This window comes from Vigna radiata, chromosome 4 (assembly GCF_000741045.1).
Source record: "Vigna radiata var. radiata cultivar VC1973A chromosome 4, Vradiata_ver6, whole genome shotgun sequence".
In the NCBI taxonomy this organism is placed as follows: Eukaryota; Viridiplantae; Streptophyta; class Magnoliopsida; order Fabales; family Fabaceae; genus Vigna; species Vigna radiata.
Genome location: NC_028354.1, coordinates 6,905,921 through 6,918,751, shown reverse-complemented (window position 1 = coordinate 6,918,751; position 12,831 = coordinate 6,905,921). Strand labels below are relative to the sequence as shown.

At 28.9% G+C, this 12,831-nt stretch overlaps 1 protein-coding gene across 1 annotated transcript; it reads right to left on the bottom strand.

Annotated features, from left to right (window-relative positions):
* Positions 1-8,913: 8,913 nt before the first annotated feature.
* Positions 8,914-12,042, bottom strand: LOC106758798 (probable ribosome biogenesis protein RLP24). The gene is made up of 5 exons (XM_014641786.2): positions 11,893-12,042; positions 9,825-9,932; positions 9,564-9,677; positions 9,349-9,485; positions 8,914-9,258 (listed from the first exon to the last, which is right to left on the bottom strand). Exons 2-5 carry the CDS (start codon positions 9,903-9,905, stop codon positions 9,090-9,092), a joined length of 501 nt encoding a protein of 166 aa, XP_014497272.1. The 5' UTR covers positions 9,906-9,932; positions 11,893-12,042; the 3' UTR covers positions 8,914-9,089.
* Between the last annotated feature and the right edge of the window lie 789 nt (positions 12,043-12,831).

Genomic DNA, 12,831 nt, shown 5'->3' with positions numbered 1-12,831 from the left:
AAAAAAAAGGAAAAGACAATGTTAAACTTGTTCCAAAAGCAACATTAAAAACTGCATCTGCATGTTAACAAGTTGCAACCGATGCGAATGATAAAGAAAGAGCAAAGACAATCTATCATAGCCAATTCATTCTCTTGAGTGAATACAAGGTGCAAAACGAATGACAGCTTGGTTTCTGACATGAGAATTTTTATTATCTTAATCTAGAAAACTTTTTCGACCAAAAAAAGTTAGAAAAGTCTTTGTCAAGCTTAGTTTATTTAAAAGTTAAAATCCAAAAACATCATCTTCTTACAACAAAATCCATTCAACAATATGCACAAAGTAAAGTACTCTCTTTTTCTATGTTGTTTGTCCTGAGTTCGGCTAATCTTATTAAAAAAATGTTTTAGAAATATTTTATTTTTAATTTAATTGAGTCAAAGTCTATTTCTTATTTTTAAGATTTAGTTAATTTTTAATTATGGGTTGGACTAGTAAATTAAAATTAGGATAAAAATGTTAGTGGGTAGTTATTTTTTTAAGTTTTAAATATGACAATGTTTTTCATTATTTCACAATCAATAATATAGAAGCATTTTAGTTTCAAGCGTACTACTGTTTTGATCCTAAAAACCAACAATTGGTATCAGAGCCTTATTTTCTTAAGGGATCTATGAGTCTTTGTCATGGATGTTGAAGCAAGTCTTAATCTCTCTTCAATTTCTCCATCGGTGTTTGATAGCGAAAACTACCAAATTTGGACAGTTCGTATGGAGGCATATATGGAAGTTGTGGATATTTGGGAAGCAGTTGAAAAGGATTATGAAATTCCTACTCTCCCAGAAAATCCTACCATGGTGCAAATCAAATTGCACAAGGAGAAGAAGACCAAGAAATCTAAGGGAAAGGCCTGCTTGTTCACTGTAGTTTCATCTTCTATCTTCACTCGGATTATGACTCTGAAGTTGTTGTATGAGATATGGAGTTATCTCAAGACAGAGTATGAAGGAAATGCAAGAATCAAAGGAATGTGTGTGCTAAACTTGATTCGAGAATTCGAGCTGCAGAAGATGAAGGAAACATAATCAATTAAAGAGTATTCTGATAGGTTATTAGACATTGCAAACCAAACTAGATTGCTTGGTTCCGCATTCACTAGACTCAAGAATTATTGTAAAAGTTCTTGTAACAGAGCCTGAAAAATTTGAGGCATCTATTTTAGTCTTGGAAAATACCAAGGATCTTAATCAAATCACTCTTGCAGAACTTCTCAATGCTTTGCATGCACAAGAGAAAAGAAGAGCCATGAGGCAAGAAGGTGTCACTGAAGGAAGCTAAACATCATGAGAATGCACGAAACAACAAGAAAAAATTTTATAAGAAGAATCAAAATCCTACTGGAGAATCTTCACCCAACAACAAAACAGGAGTGAAGATGGGATCCTACCCTCCATGCCAACATTGCAATAAAATGGGTCATCCTCCATTCAAGTGTTGGAGAAGGCCTGACGCTAAATGCACCAAGTGCAATCAACTTGGGCATGAAGTTGTCATATGCAAGAACCAAACTCAGCAGCAGGAAGAAAATGCTCAAATTGCAAATGAAGAGGAGGAAGATCAACTTTTTGTTGCAACCTGTTTTTCAACCAATGCTTCAAGTGAATCTTGGCTAATTGATAGTGGTTATACTAACCACATGACCTTTGACAAGGCACTCTTTAAAGATATGAGACAAACTGACGTCACCAAAGTTAGAATAGGCAATGGTGATTATATCTCAGTCAAAGGCAAGGGACAGTTGCAATTACAAGTTGTGCAGGCACAAAATTTATTCCATAAGTTCTTTTTGTTCCTGAAATTGACCAAAATTTGTTAAGTGTTGGTCAACTGATTGAAAGAGGATTTAGAGTTATTTTTGAAGACAAAAATTGCTTAATTAAAGATATAGCTGATCAAGATATGTTCAAGGTGAAAATGAAAGTGAAAAACTTTGCTTTAAAACCATTGGAGGAGGAGCAAACAGTTTTCTCACTACAAGAAAATGTGACAAAAATTTGGCACAAGAAGCTAAGACATCCTCATCATATGTTGGGTGCAAAGAATTTATCTTATTTTGTAGCAATGGCTACAACATTAGTTTTGATCCTTCTCAATGTGGTTATAGTTTGTCAAGAAAGCAAAACAAATTTTGTCATTAGAAAGGTCGATAGGGCTGAAGACATGCGCCTTCAAAATGATGTAATTGTTGCCCCTTCTAGCTACTATGCTCCTCCAGGTTCATGTAATAATAGGTAACCATGTGGGAAGGGCCATGATTGTATCATGAGTGACCATATGGACGAACCAGGAAACAGTTTAGTACATTATTAAAACGAGACGTACGAGGAGGATCTTCTTAACTATGAAGAAGGAGAAGAGAATGAGCCTAAAGGTGCTAATAAAATCAACGTTGAAACTATCAAGAAGGGTTATGATAATTCACAATTCAGGATTTAGTGACTTTTTACTAAAGTCAGATTAACCTTTCATGAACTTTTGCATCTCCTAAAGTATAGAGGAATGTTAAGAAAATACTTTAGAAGTATTTTAATTTTAATTTAATTGAGTGGAAGTTTGTTTAGGATTTAGTTAACTTTTAATTATGGGTTGGAGGAGTAGATTAAAATTAAGATAAAAATGTAGGTGGATAATTACTCTTTTTAAGTTTTAAATATTATAACGTTTTTCATTATTTCACAATTAATAATACAGAAGTATTTTAGCTTAGTACTACTGTTTTGATTTTAAAAACTAACAAATCTAACATTTTTCTCTCCAAGCATCTATCACCTCTGTGATATGTTCTGCAAAATATTGTTTTAGATTAGATTAATCTACAGTGATAATTTTTTGGTTATATTATAATCTCCTCTAAAATTATTGAAAATCCTATTTTTTGAAAAGATTAAATTGATCGACCCTAAATAAATACAAATATTATTTTAAAAATGGAATGTTTAATATAGTTCTAATAGTCTATTTTACTAAGTTTTGATAATTTTATTAGGTTGAAAGTTCCGTTGACTAACGTTGTGTTTGGATGTAAGTATTTTACTATTGAAGAGATTTACCAAAGACCGATTAGCAATAATATGGTATTCGATTTGAGACATTTGGGAGTGATATTAGGCAATCATTTTCAAGATGGACAACTTTTTGAATAATTGGTAATTACTCAGATTTACAGTGATTTAAGACTAAATTTCATATTTACTCTTATTCAATTTCTGTAATTTCAATTTTAAATACATGAATCAGTGTAATAGATTCCACATAGTATATATTTGATTTCATGTTTTGGTTCAATTAATATACTTAATATTAGAAGAGTGAAGATAATAAAAGAGTAGATTAGTTTAATTAATAAATATAAAGGTAAGAAAAATTGTAAAAGTGGTATAAAAATGAACTTGGCAGTTGGGTCTCATAAAAGAAAGGAAGGTGTTTGCATGTGAGGCTGGGCTCATGTGGCAGTACCCATAATTGCGCGCAATTTTAAGTACAAGAATCATTCATAAACATAAAAACTTTGTTACAAAAAGAAATCGAAATAAAAGTAGTAGTTTTTTTAAAATATGTTTTTGTCCCAATATCTAGAACAATCTGTGTTATAAAAATGATTAGGGCAAAAAGCTGTTTGGTTGACTGTACTATAATGTTGTGAATAAGATGCAATTTTGGGGTGTGTGTTATAACACTATGGTCGTTGAAGTACTAAACAAAACTTTGGTTATTAATGTTCCACCACGTGGACTTTATGGTGAGCTAATTTATGTGAACACTTCATATTCAATGCCAATGGCTGTTACTAAGGGCCACTGTCTTTTACAGGAAACAAAACAGGTTAATGCCAAAAATCTTAAATTTCCAAACAATATTATATCAATCTAAGTGTTCGAATCATATATATAATTTTTCACAACACTTTTGGCAATAATTCTAAGTGTTTTCTGCAAAACAGTTGCCACCATGGCTTAAGCTATACGTTTCTCAGAAGCATATTACCAACATGGTTTGGGAACTAACTATGATTTATGATGGTGGAACAAGAATTCATAAATAAATAACGAAAAAACAAAAGAAAGAATTCACCAATAAAACTGATTAACAAAACAAAACTTTTTTTTTCCTTTTGTGAAATGACATTTTTTTTAAGATTTAAATGTAAATCTAAGTCTCATTTTAAATAAAAGTAAAAATATAAGCATAGTGAGATTTATATATTTTTTTGGCTTGTAAAGTGTTGGAAGTCTCATATCGACTAAAGATAAGACTGATTGATAATATATAAGTGGGTGAAAACCTCTGTACTGATAATATATAAGTGGGTGAAAACCTCATTTTAAAAGTTTTTGTAGGTGTACTGATAATATATAAGTGAGTGAAAATTTCATTTTAAAAGTTTGTTTTGTAAGTGTACTATATGTTACGGTGAAGCATTGACCTCATATCCATATTCAACATAAATAATAGGAATGAACTATACTTAAATCCACTTTATATTGTATAAAGACTGACAAAATCTTTTTTTTTTTTCCGTTGAAGCACTTAAGAAAATGAATTTGAACGTTGTTAACAAGATACTTATATATTTTAAATTGACTTTCGTAGACTTTTAAACCTAACTTAATCTTTCAAAATCGATTTATAAAGTGAGATATAAAACTTTCTACTGTAATAATATTAATTTTTTATGTGATTGAAATCAGATATCATTAAGTGTTGTGTTATTTAGTAAAACTTTTCTCTCAATAAAACCTTATAATTTACCTTTTCTTTTCCTTGAAGATTATAACTTGATAGCGAAGATCTGTAAATGATGGTGGGTCCTGAGAGGTTCATTAAATATATTGCATGTGGAAGAAAAAGATTAGTCTTGCAAGCTAATCTCCTCCAAAGAAGAGTAAAAAATGGGAGGCAGAATCAAAATAATAAATGCCTTGTTTTGAAAGGCAATTTTGTTAGGATTTTTGTTCTTTCTTTGAAGTTTGGTGAAGAGTCATTTTTCTTCTTAACGAGACCTATATTTGATTTAATTCATGAAAATGACACTTACAAATTCCAATGCTTCCTTAAGCATAAAACTAAATCTTTGTTTTACATCATAATGTCGGCAAGAAAAAAAATTAAAAATCAACATCAACCAACAAGTTTTGTATGATTGGACAGATAATACAGAATACCTTAAGTTATAAAAAAAAAAAGTTCTTAATAGAAGACAATCCATTGTTCAACTTATTAAAGCTCTATTAAAATTAAATAATCACCATGAATTTTCCTATATTTTAGCTATAAACTCACCACGATTCTCCTCAAATAATTTAGAATTAATTATTTTGTTCAATATCTCAACTAAAATTTAAGGATATATATCAAATAAATAAATAAAATAGATATTACTACATATTGATACAAATTTAAGAAAAATATAAGGCATATTTAGTACTCCGATTTTCAATTCTCTTAATATTATGCAATAGAGTGTATTTGTTTCCCGTAAATCTTTTGGACAAAGGATGGAAATAAAAAATTTATAAAAGAAAAACGGAAATTGATATAATGCTTCAACATCTAAAATATGAATGGAAATAACGTAATGGATTACTTGGTTTAATTTTGTTTTAGTAACAATATACTAATTAAAAAATATTTTTATTATATTATTTGATATATTTGAAGAAACCTTGACTTGTGTAATAATTAAAAGTAGTGAAAATTTTATTAACTGTGAACCTATTCTATAAGGGCATTTCCTCTGTATCTCCCTGAAATCATATTTTCCAATTTATCCTTATAAGTTGATGTAAAATATAAAATATAAAATATGAAAAGGTAACCTTGTATATATAAATACATAAATCTTTTCTGACAACTTTTAATTCCATAAGACAATTTTAAAAATGAAAATGAAAATAAAATATAGAAAATTAAAACTAAATAAATACATAATTATAATTAATAACAATAATATCATATATTTCTTAAAAAATCTCGACATTCTCTGTCAAACTTATAATGCAATTCTTATTTAGATATTGTGTTTGATTATTTATTGTGTGTTTGAATTTATTCACAAATCATAGAAAGAATCTTTGATAGAACTACTTTTTCCTTCCAATTAATGTTGAAAAAGCTTCACCTTCTTTGGTCACTCCTCTGTAACAGCAGTGTCCAAATTGATTCTTTTTCCATAGCATATGTTATATATGTATATATTACTAAAGATAAGTATTATTTTGTTATTCGTGAATTTAACCTATAAAACCTTAATAAATATTTATTCGACGATGTGATTCTTCATTTTAATTTGTTTTTGGGAAATTTGGATGGCCACCAGGTGTCTTTATTATCTGCATTTATTAGAAAAAATAATTGCAGTTTTATATGTATTTATTTTATTATTCAATTAAAAATAATCATTGAACTCTAATTGTAAAATACAACTATTACTAATTTTGAAATAAAGCTAAGTAAAGTTCATATTTTATTATGAAACAAGCTATCAAAATTTCAGATTTAAAATAAAGCAATCTGATTTAACGATCAAACAAATTCCATACATCAATATATCTTCTTTCGTATAAGATTAAAATTTATTTTTTCTATATCCAAAAATAATGATCCTTAAACCCTCACAAGATGTTTAATTCTTTTAGCATAAACTCAGTTATTCAGATTCTTAAACTTATTTCCATGTGACCTTAAGAATCTTTTAATTCCTTAAAAGAAAAGAAATCATCGTAACATTTACATAAATAAAACATCATTCCACAAATTGTAAAACCATTTTAACATTTACATTCAATAAATATATATATATATATATATATATATATATATATATATATATATATATATATATATCATTAAATATATTACGATCATTATATTTTATTAGTTGGTTATAAAGTGATGTAATTAAATAAAAGTGATTAATGATATTTATGTCATGAAAAATTAATTGTATAAAGACATGTAATAATTTAAGTTATTCCAGAACACGTTCATTATTCCTATTCTTTTATTTCTATCCATATAAAGAGAGAAAATAAAAAAATGAACCTAATGCGCTCTAACATTATAGATCAATCTAAATTGATTCATTAATTATTCTCCATGGTTAGTTCTTCAAGTATGTTTCTACTTTTTTGTTCAAGTAAGGAATTGAGAACTGTCCCATTTGGAATACTTTATTACTTATGATTATTATTAATATGTATGAATTATAAATCTAACAGTATTCAGATTATGTTTATGCTTCTTCTCCCTAAATTTGATTAATTTCTTTGAAAACGTTCTCAATACTAATTAAGGGTTCGTATTTGATATCTTGAAGCATTCTATCAATTTCCATTTTTTTCTTATAAATCATGTTAGACATCTTTATTTCCCATCCTTTACTAAATATGTCTTATCTTTTACTTTTATAAATTATGTTGTTAAATATGTCTTATCTTTTGTTATAGATATAACTAAAACAAAGTTAAAAACAAAATACATGAAATAACTATGAGATTTTAATTTTAATACTAATAGTTTTGTAATGAAATTCTATCACATATAATTACATTTAATTCATGAAATTTTCTAAAATTCAATTATCATAAATAAATTTTTATTCAAATTATATTTTAAAGTGATATCATAAAAGTTTTTGTAAACTTGTAATATTTCTTATAGAAAAGTATTTGGAATGAATTTCTTATTTGATCATTGGATTGTAATAGTATAAATATACAAATTGATAACCTAATGAGAAAGAGTTAAAAGAGAATAAACTCCACCAATTTATTATCAATTATTATAATATCAATTATAATAATTGATATTTAACACTAATAATTAAATTAAATAAAGAGAAAATAAATATACAAGAATTAGTTAATAAAAACTAATTATTCTAATTTAAAACTAATTATTATAATTGATATTCGTATTACATTAAAAATATAATCAGTAAAAGAGATGGTCATCTTAAACTTTTAAAATATCAAATAAAAAATAATATTTTTATTAAAAACCAACTAGTGAAAAACTACAGCAAGAGTGTTTAGCAAAACTTCTCTCACTTTTTTTTTTCACCAAACTCTTGCCTGTAAGATTTTATTTGAAGAAATTTAATTCGATAGAATTCATTTTAATTTATTAAATATAATTGACCCATATTAATTTAAAATTAGGTATTTGGTATTTATTATTTTAACTCCATCGTCAAAACTAATATCAATATCTCTTTATATTTAAAATTTAAAAATGAAGTATGTGTTGTTTAGTATCTAAATTTTCATATAAAATTAGATTTTGTTTTCTTCTTAAACTTTAAAAGTTAAATAATATTCATCACCAAATGACCTGCCAATAAAAATGTGTCTATATGTATATTCATGTTATCTTGTCATACATTTAGTATAATAACAAAATTCAATTTCACAAATTTAAAAAACTAAAAATATATTTAACTTTTTTTAAAAAATTATAAACATTTTAATTTTTAAAGTACATAAAAAAAATAACTTGTCTTATCTTTTCAAAACAATTATAAAAAATTAATCCAATGAACTCAATTTAAATTTAAATATCTTAAATAATAGTTAAAACACAAATAAAATAATAAACAATACATATATTAATATGTAAAAATAATAAAAAATATTACAAAAGTAAAATTATAATTCAATCAATAATATATATATTTCTAACCGTAAGTATGAAGCATTAAAATTATGTTTCCAATCTCCTAAGTGGATAGTTAAATTTGAAACACAAAATGCCATCAGCGTCTTGTCCATAAAATTTACCAACTTCATTTTTCACTGAAGATAGATTGTTCCGCAATTAACTAATTTTACATTAAAAAAAAGTTTTTCAGTGGACATTCAATATTGGCTTATGTTTTGAGTAAGAAAAATGAGAAAAATACTTAATTTTCCATCTTAATAAAAAACGTTATCTCATAATACCTTCGTCTTAAGACCCACACCATAACTTTATAAAAAACATGTACCAAAATCACAAGGAAACTGTTAATCAGGACCTTGTGGGGGAACTAATCTAACAACACATTAAAACTACTCTTCCATGGCATGATTCTCCTCTGATTGCGGTTGAGAAACCTTGATCTTTGGCAAGGTAAGAGACGGATCCTGTTGAAGCACTGAAGGAGCTTTGACCAAACTGATGCCTTGCTCCAACTCTCTCACTGCCTCCTTCAGCAGCTTTTCCTTTTTGCCTTTCATCCTATTCAAGTTTTTACACAATATCAACAAAAGACCAAAGAAAATACTTTGTAAGCCTTTCCAATATAAATAAATAGGAATCAAAGAGGACCTATTCTTATGGTGTCTTTCCTCCCTGGTGACTCTGATCTTATCAATCTTTGGAATAGCCTTAAGGACATTCTCAGCAACATTCCTGTCATATCTTTCAGGCCTGTTTCGCTTTCTCTCAAACTCAAAGGTCGAGTCCTAAAACAAAACCCAACAGCTGTTAAGTTTTTCTATAACAAAGCAATTAAATTAAAAGGTACCTATGCAGATAATTACCTGTGTCATATCCTTTCCATGGACTCTACGGTATGCCTTGGTCCATTTTACCTTACGGGGATTTCTCTTCATTTTAAAGTTTTTATGACATTTCGACCTACAAAATCGAAAAATCTGCAAAACAGAAACAGTTAATCTCATCTAATCAAACAATAAGATATAAAATACTGTTGCACAAGAGAATGAATAAACAAGAGTAGAATACTCTTAAGTTCTACTCTTAAAAGTCAGATCCTAAATAAAGAGTGGTCTTCATTTTACCTTTGCATCATTCCGAACAAATTGGATTCCATGTCCAGGGTATACAGTTGAAGAGCAAAACCAGCATTTTTCCAATCTCATTGTGTCTCAGAATAAAGGTGCACTTCACTAGAAAAAAAAAGTAAACCACCAAGATCAGAAACAATAAGATTATATTAAATACTGTTGCACACAGCTAAAGATACTGCTGAGAATAATTGGTATATAATGTGGCATTAAATTATTCTCTCTAGCAAGTTTGCATCTCTGTGCTGAAGTGTATTCTTTGGAGATTTGTATTTTCATTTTTAGGCACCTTAGCTCAATGTTGTTGTTGTAACTTTTCTTTTTAAGTCAAACAAATAACAAACGATTTATACTCATTTGTACCGCCATCTTATGGTTTCTTCTTTAATTAGAGTGTGAAAGGGAATTATCTTGTTGATGAATCTGTGTCAGGTTCAATATGCCGGCCCAGACCATCACCCCTGAGCTACAAAAAGATTTGAAATTGTTGAAGGTGATATTGACTCTAACATCTTTACCTTTTTATTACGTTTCGTTCTATACGGTGATGTGTGATGCATTGTAAAATTAGCTTGGACTGAGCTAATAATGATATACACTAGTGATAATTAATATATATGGTGATTTGTGTGATATTATTCAAATTAATGAAGTTACTTATACATAAAGTAGATGATTTTTCTTTTTCGTGTGATTTGGTATTAGAGGTACAAGTCGGATTTAGCATTCTTTATTACATATGGAATTTGGGTGGGATAGATGAAAGAAACAGAGAGGGGTAGCAAGAAATAGAAAGACAGGGAAAGAGGAGGGGAAGGGTGGACAAAACAGAATGGGAAGGTTTAAGAGAAAGAGGAGACATGTGTGGTCAAAGAATATGTGCACTGAACTTCTGTAATTAGAATTCGATCTAGATTCAGCTGCCTAGAATACAACAACCTACCTTATTTATGGACAACTACCAAACAGTTATGAACTAACTGTAGCTAACTTAGGACATCCTTGTTTCATTTATATTTACATATGATATTGTGCAATGAAAATTTAGGACCTTTATCCATTTAAAACCATGAAATCATTGTGACTCTTACAGGTAAAAAATGGGCCTGTTGAGGGAGATGGCCCCAAAGGCATTGAAGGTTTATGTCAGAAGAAAAAAATAAAGTTGATCTATTTGTATTGCAACATAGACATTAACAAAATTATAAATTATGTTTTATGAATAAGTTATCTTTTACATGCAGCAGTTACTATCAATAGGTGGCAGTTATTGTTTGGCATTACATGGCATATGTTGTTTAGGAAGTTATCAGAGGGAAAGCTGTGTTTCGTTGAAAAAGGAGACTCCTGTTAGCGGAAACCCTGTGTGTACTCAGATTTGGTCTCAAACCAGATTAATTAGTCATAAAAATTCCAGTATTATGTGTAATCATTCTTGAGTCTAAGAGAGTTCTGATCTGTAATTATTTCATGTTATGGTGTTAACTTCCCCAGATGGGATGTTGAGATATATATTGTTAGCCCCTATTAATATCATCACAGAAAACTCACCAGTTAAATAGAGCCAATAAGACATGCAACAAAATCAACTTATATTAAACCACTACATATACAATAGAAACTATCATCACAGAAAACTCACCAGTTAAATAGAGCCAACAAGATATGCAACAAAATCAACATATATTAAACCACTACATATACAATAGAAACTATCAGTCGGTAAACAAACATCACCCAATAAATCCAATCCCAAAAATACTATTTTTTAGAATAACCGTAAAAACCCGCATAAATTGCCGGCACCAGTAGCAAAGTATTGCTTTTCATATTACTCGGTAATAGAGAAAAAATATCTACGTTCACACAGTATACATATAACCGTATTATCCTACTAATCATCGTCCTAATCTCAATTATAGCATTCGAAAATGTTTAAACATACAATGATTATAGCATCAAAGGAAATCGACACAACATCGTTCTAAATATTTACCCTAACAATAATATCGACACGAGTGGAATTGAAACATCAAAGTTGAAGTTATGGCTTTGCACTTACATGACTGCTGCTATGGTTGCTCCGATTCTGTCCAAGCCTCGCGGTGGCGCTGGCGCTGGCGCTGGCGGTGGATTCAGAAGATAAAACTAGTAAAGCCCTAATTCTAAAATCTTTTCATTCTTATTAACGAATTATTGCGGGTAACCCGAATGAATTTGAACCCGTTTCTGATAATGGCCCTTTTTAAGTCCAATACACATGACAAGGCCCAAACTAAATATGTTCCACTGTTCAGTCAGTCCATGGATACCCCCAATTACATGAAACAATTTTTTCAGGGGCGTTACTCCCTACACCTCCCCCACCCCCCCAATTTTCTATTTTTTTATTTTATTATAAAAATATCTTTTGTTATTTACTTTTTTAACCTTTTTATTTTTTTATTTTTCCTCCCTCCACCTTTCCCTATCACGACAGCACATAAGTTTTATCTCTGATATTTTTTGACTTCTAACANTTGAAAAATAATTGTAGTTAAATTATGATGGAGCGAAGATGAAATATAACACTAAATTAATTATAGCAAAAAGAGAAAAAAGCAAAAATTATTCGAATTCACGTTGAGTTTTGTTAAAGGTCTGGAACTGTAACAACTTTTGTCTCCATAGGAACCCCTGAAAGATGAACTAGTTTGAATGCATTGCNGGGAGAGATATGAAAACTTAAACTTTTTCCAATTTTCTTTATTCTNGCAAATTTACTGATACACAGTTTATACTTTTGTGCTAGTTCAACTATGGCGACATGTTAGGATAGAGAAACTTTTTGAAGGAGGATATTTTTGTAATAAAAAGAAAAAGCAAATAATTGGGGAGGTGCTGGAGAGGTAGAGGAAGAAAATGGGGAGGTGGAGGGAGCAGCGCCCTTTTTTCAGTCATTTGAGGTCAATTATGTTAATTTCCATATATTAAAATTATATATTTATCTCTGATATATTTT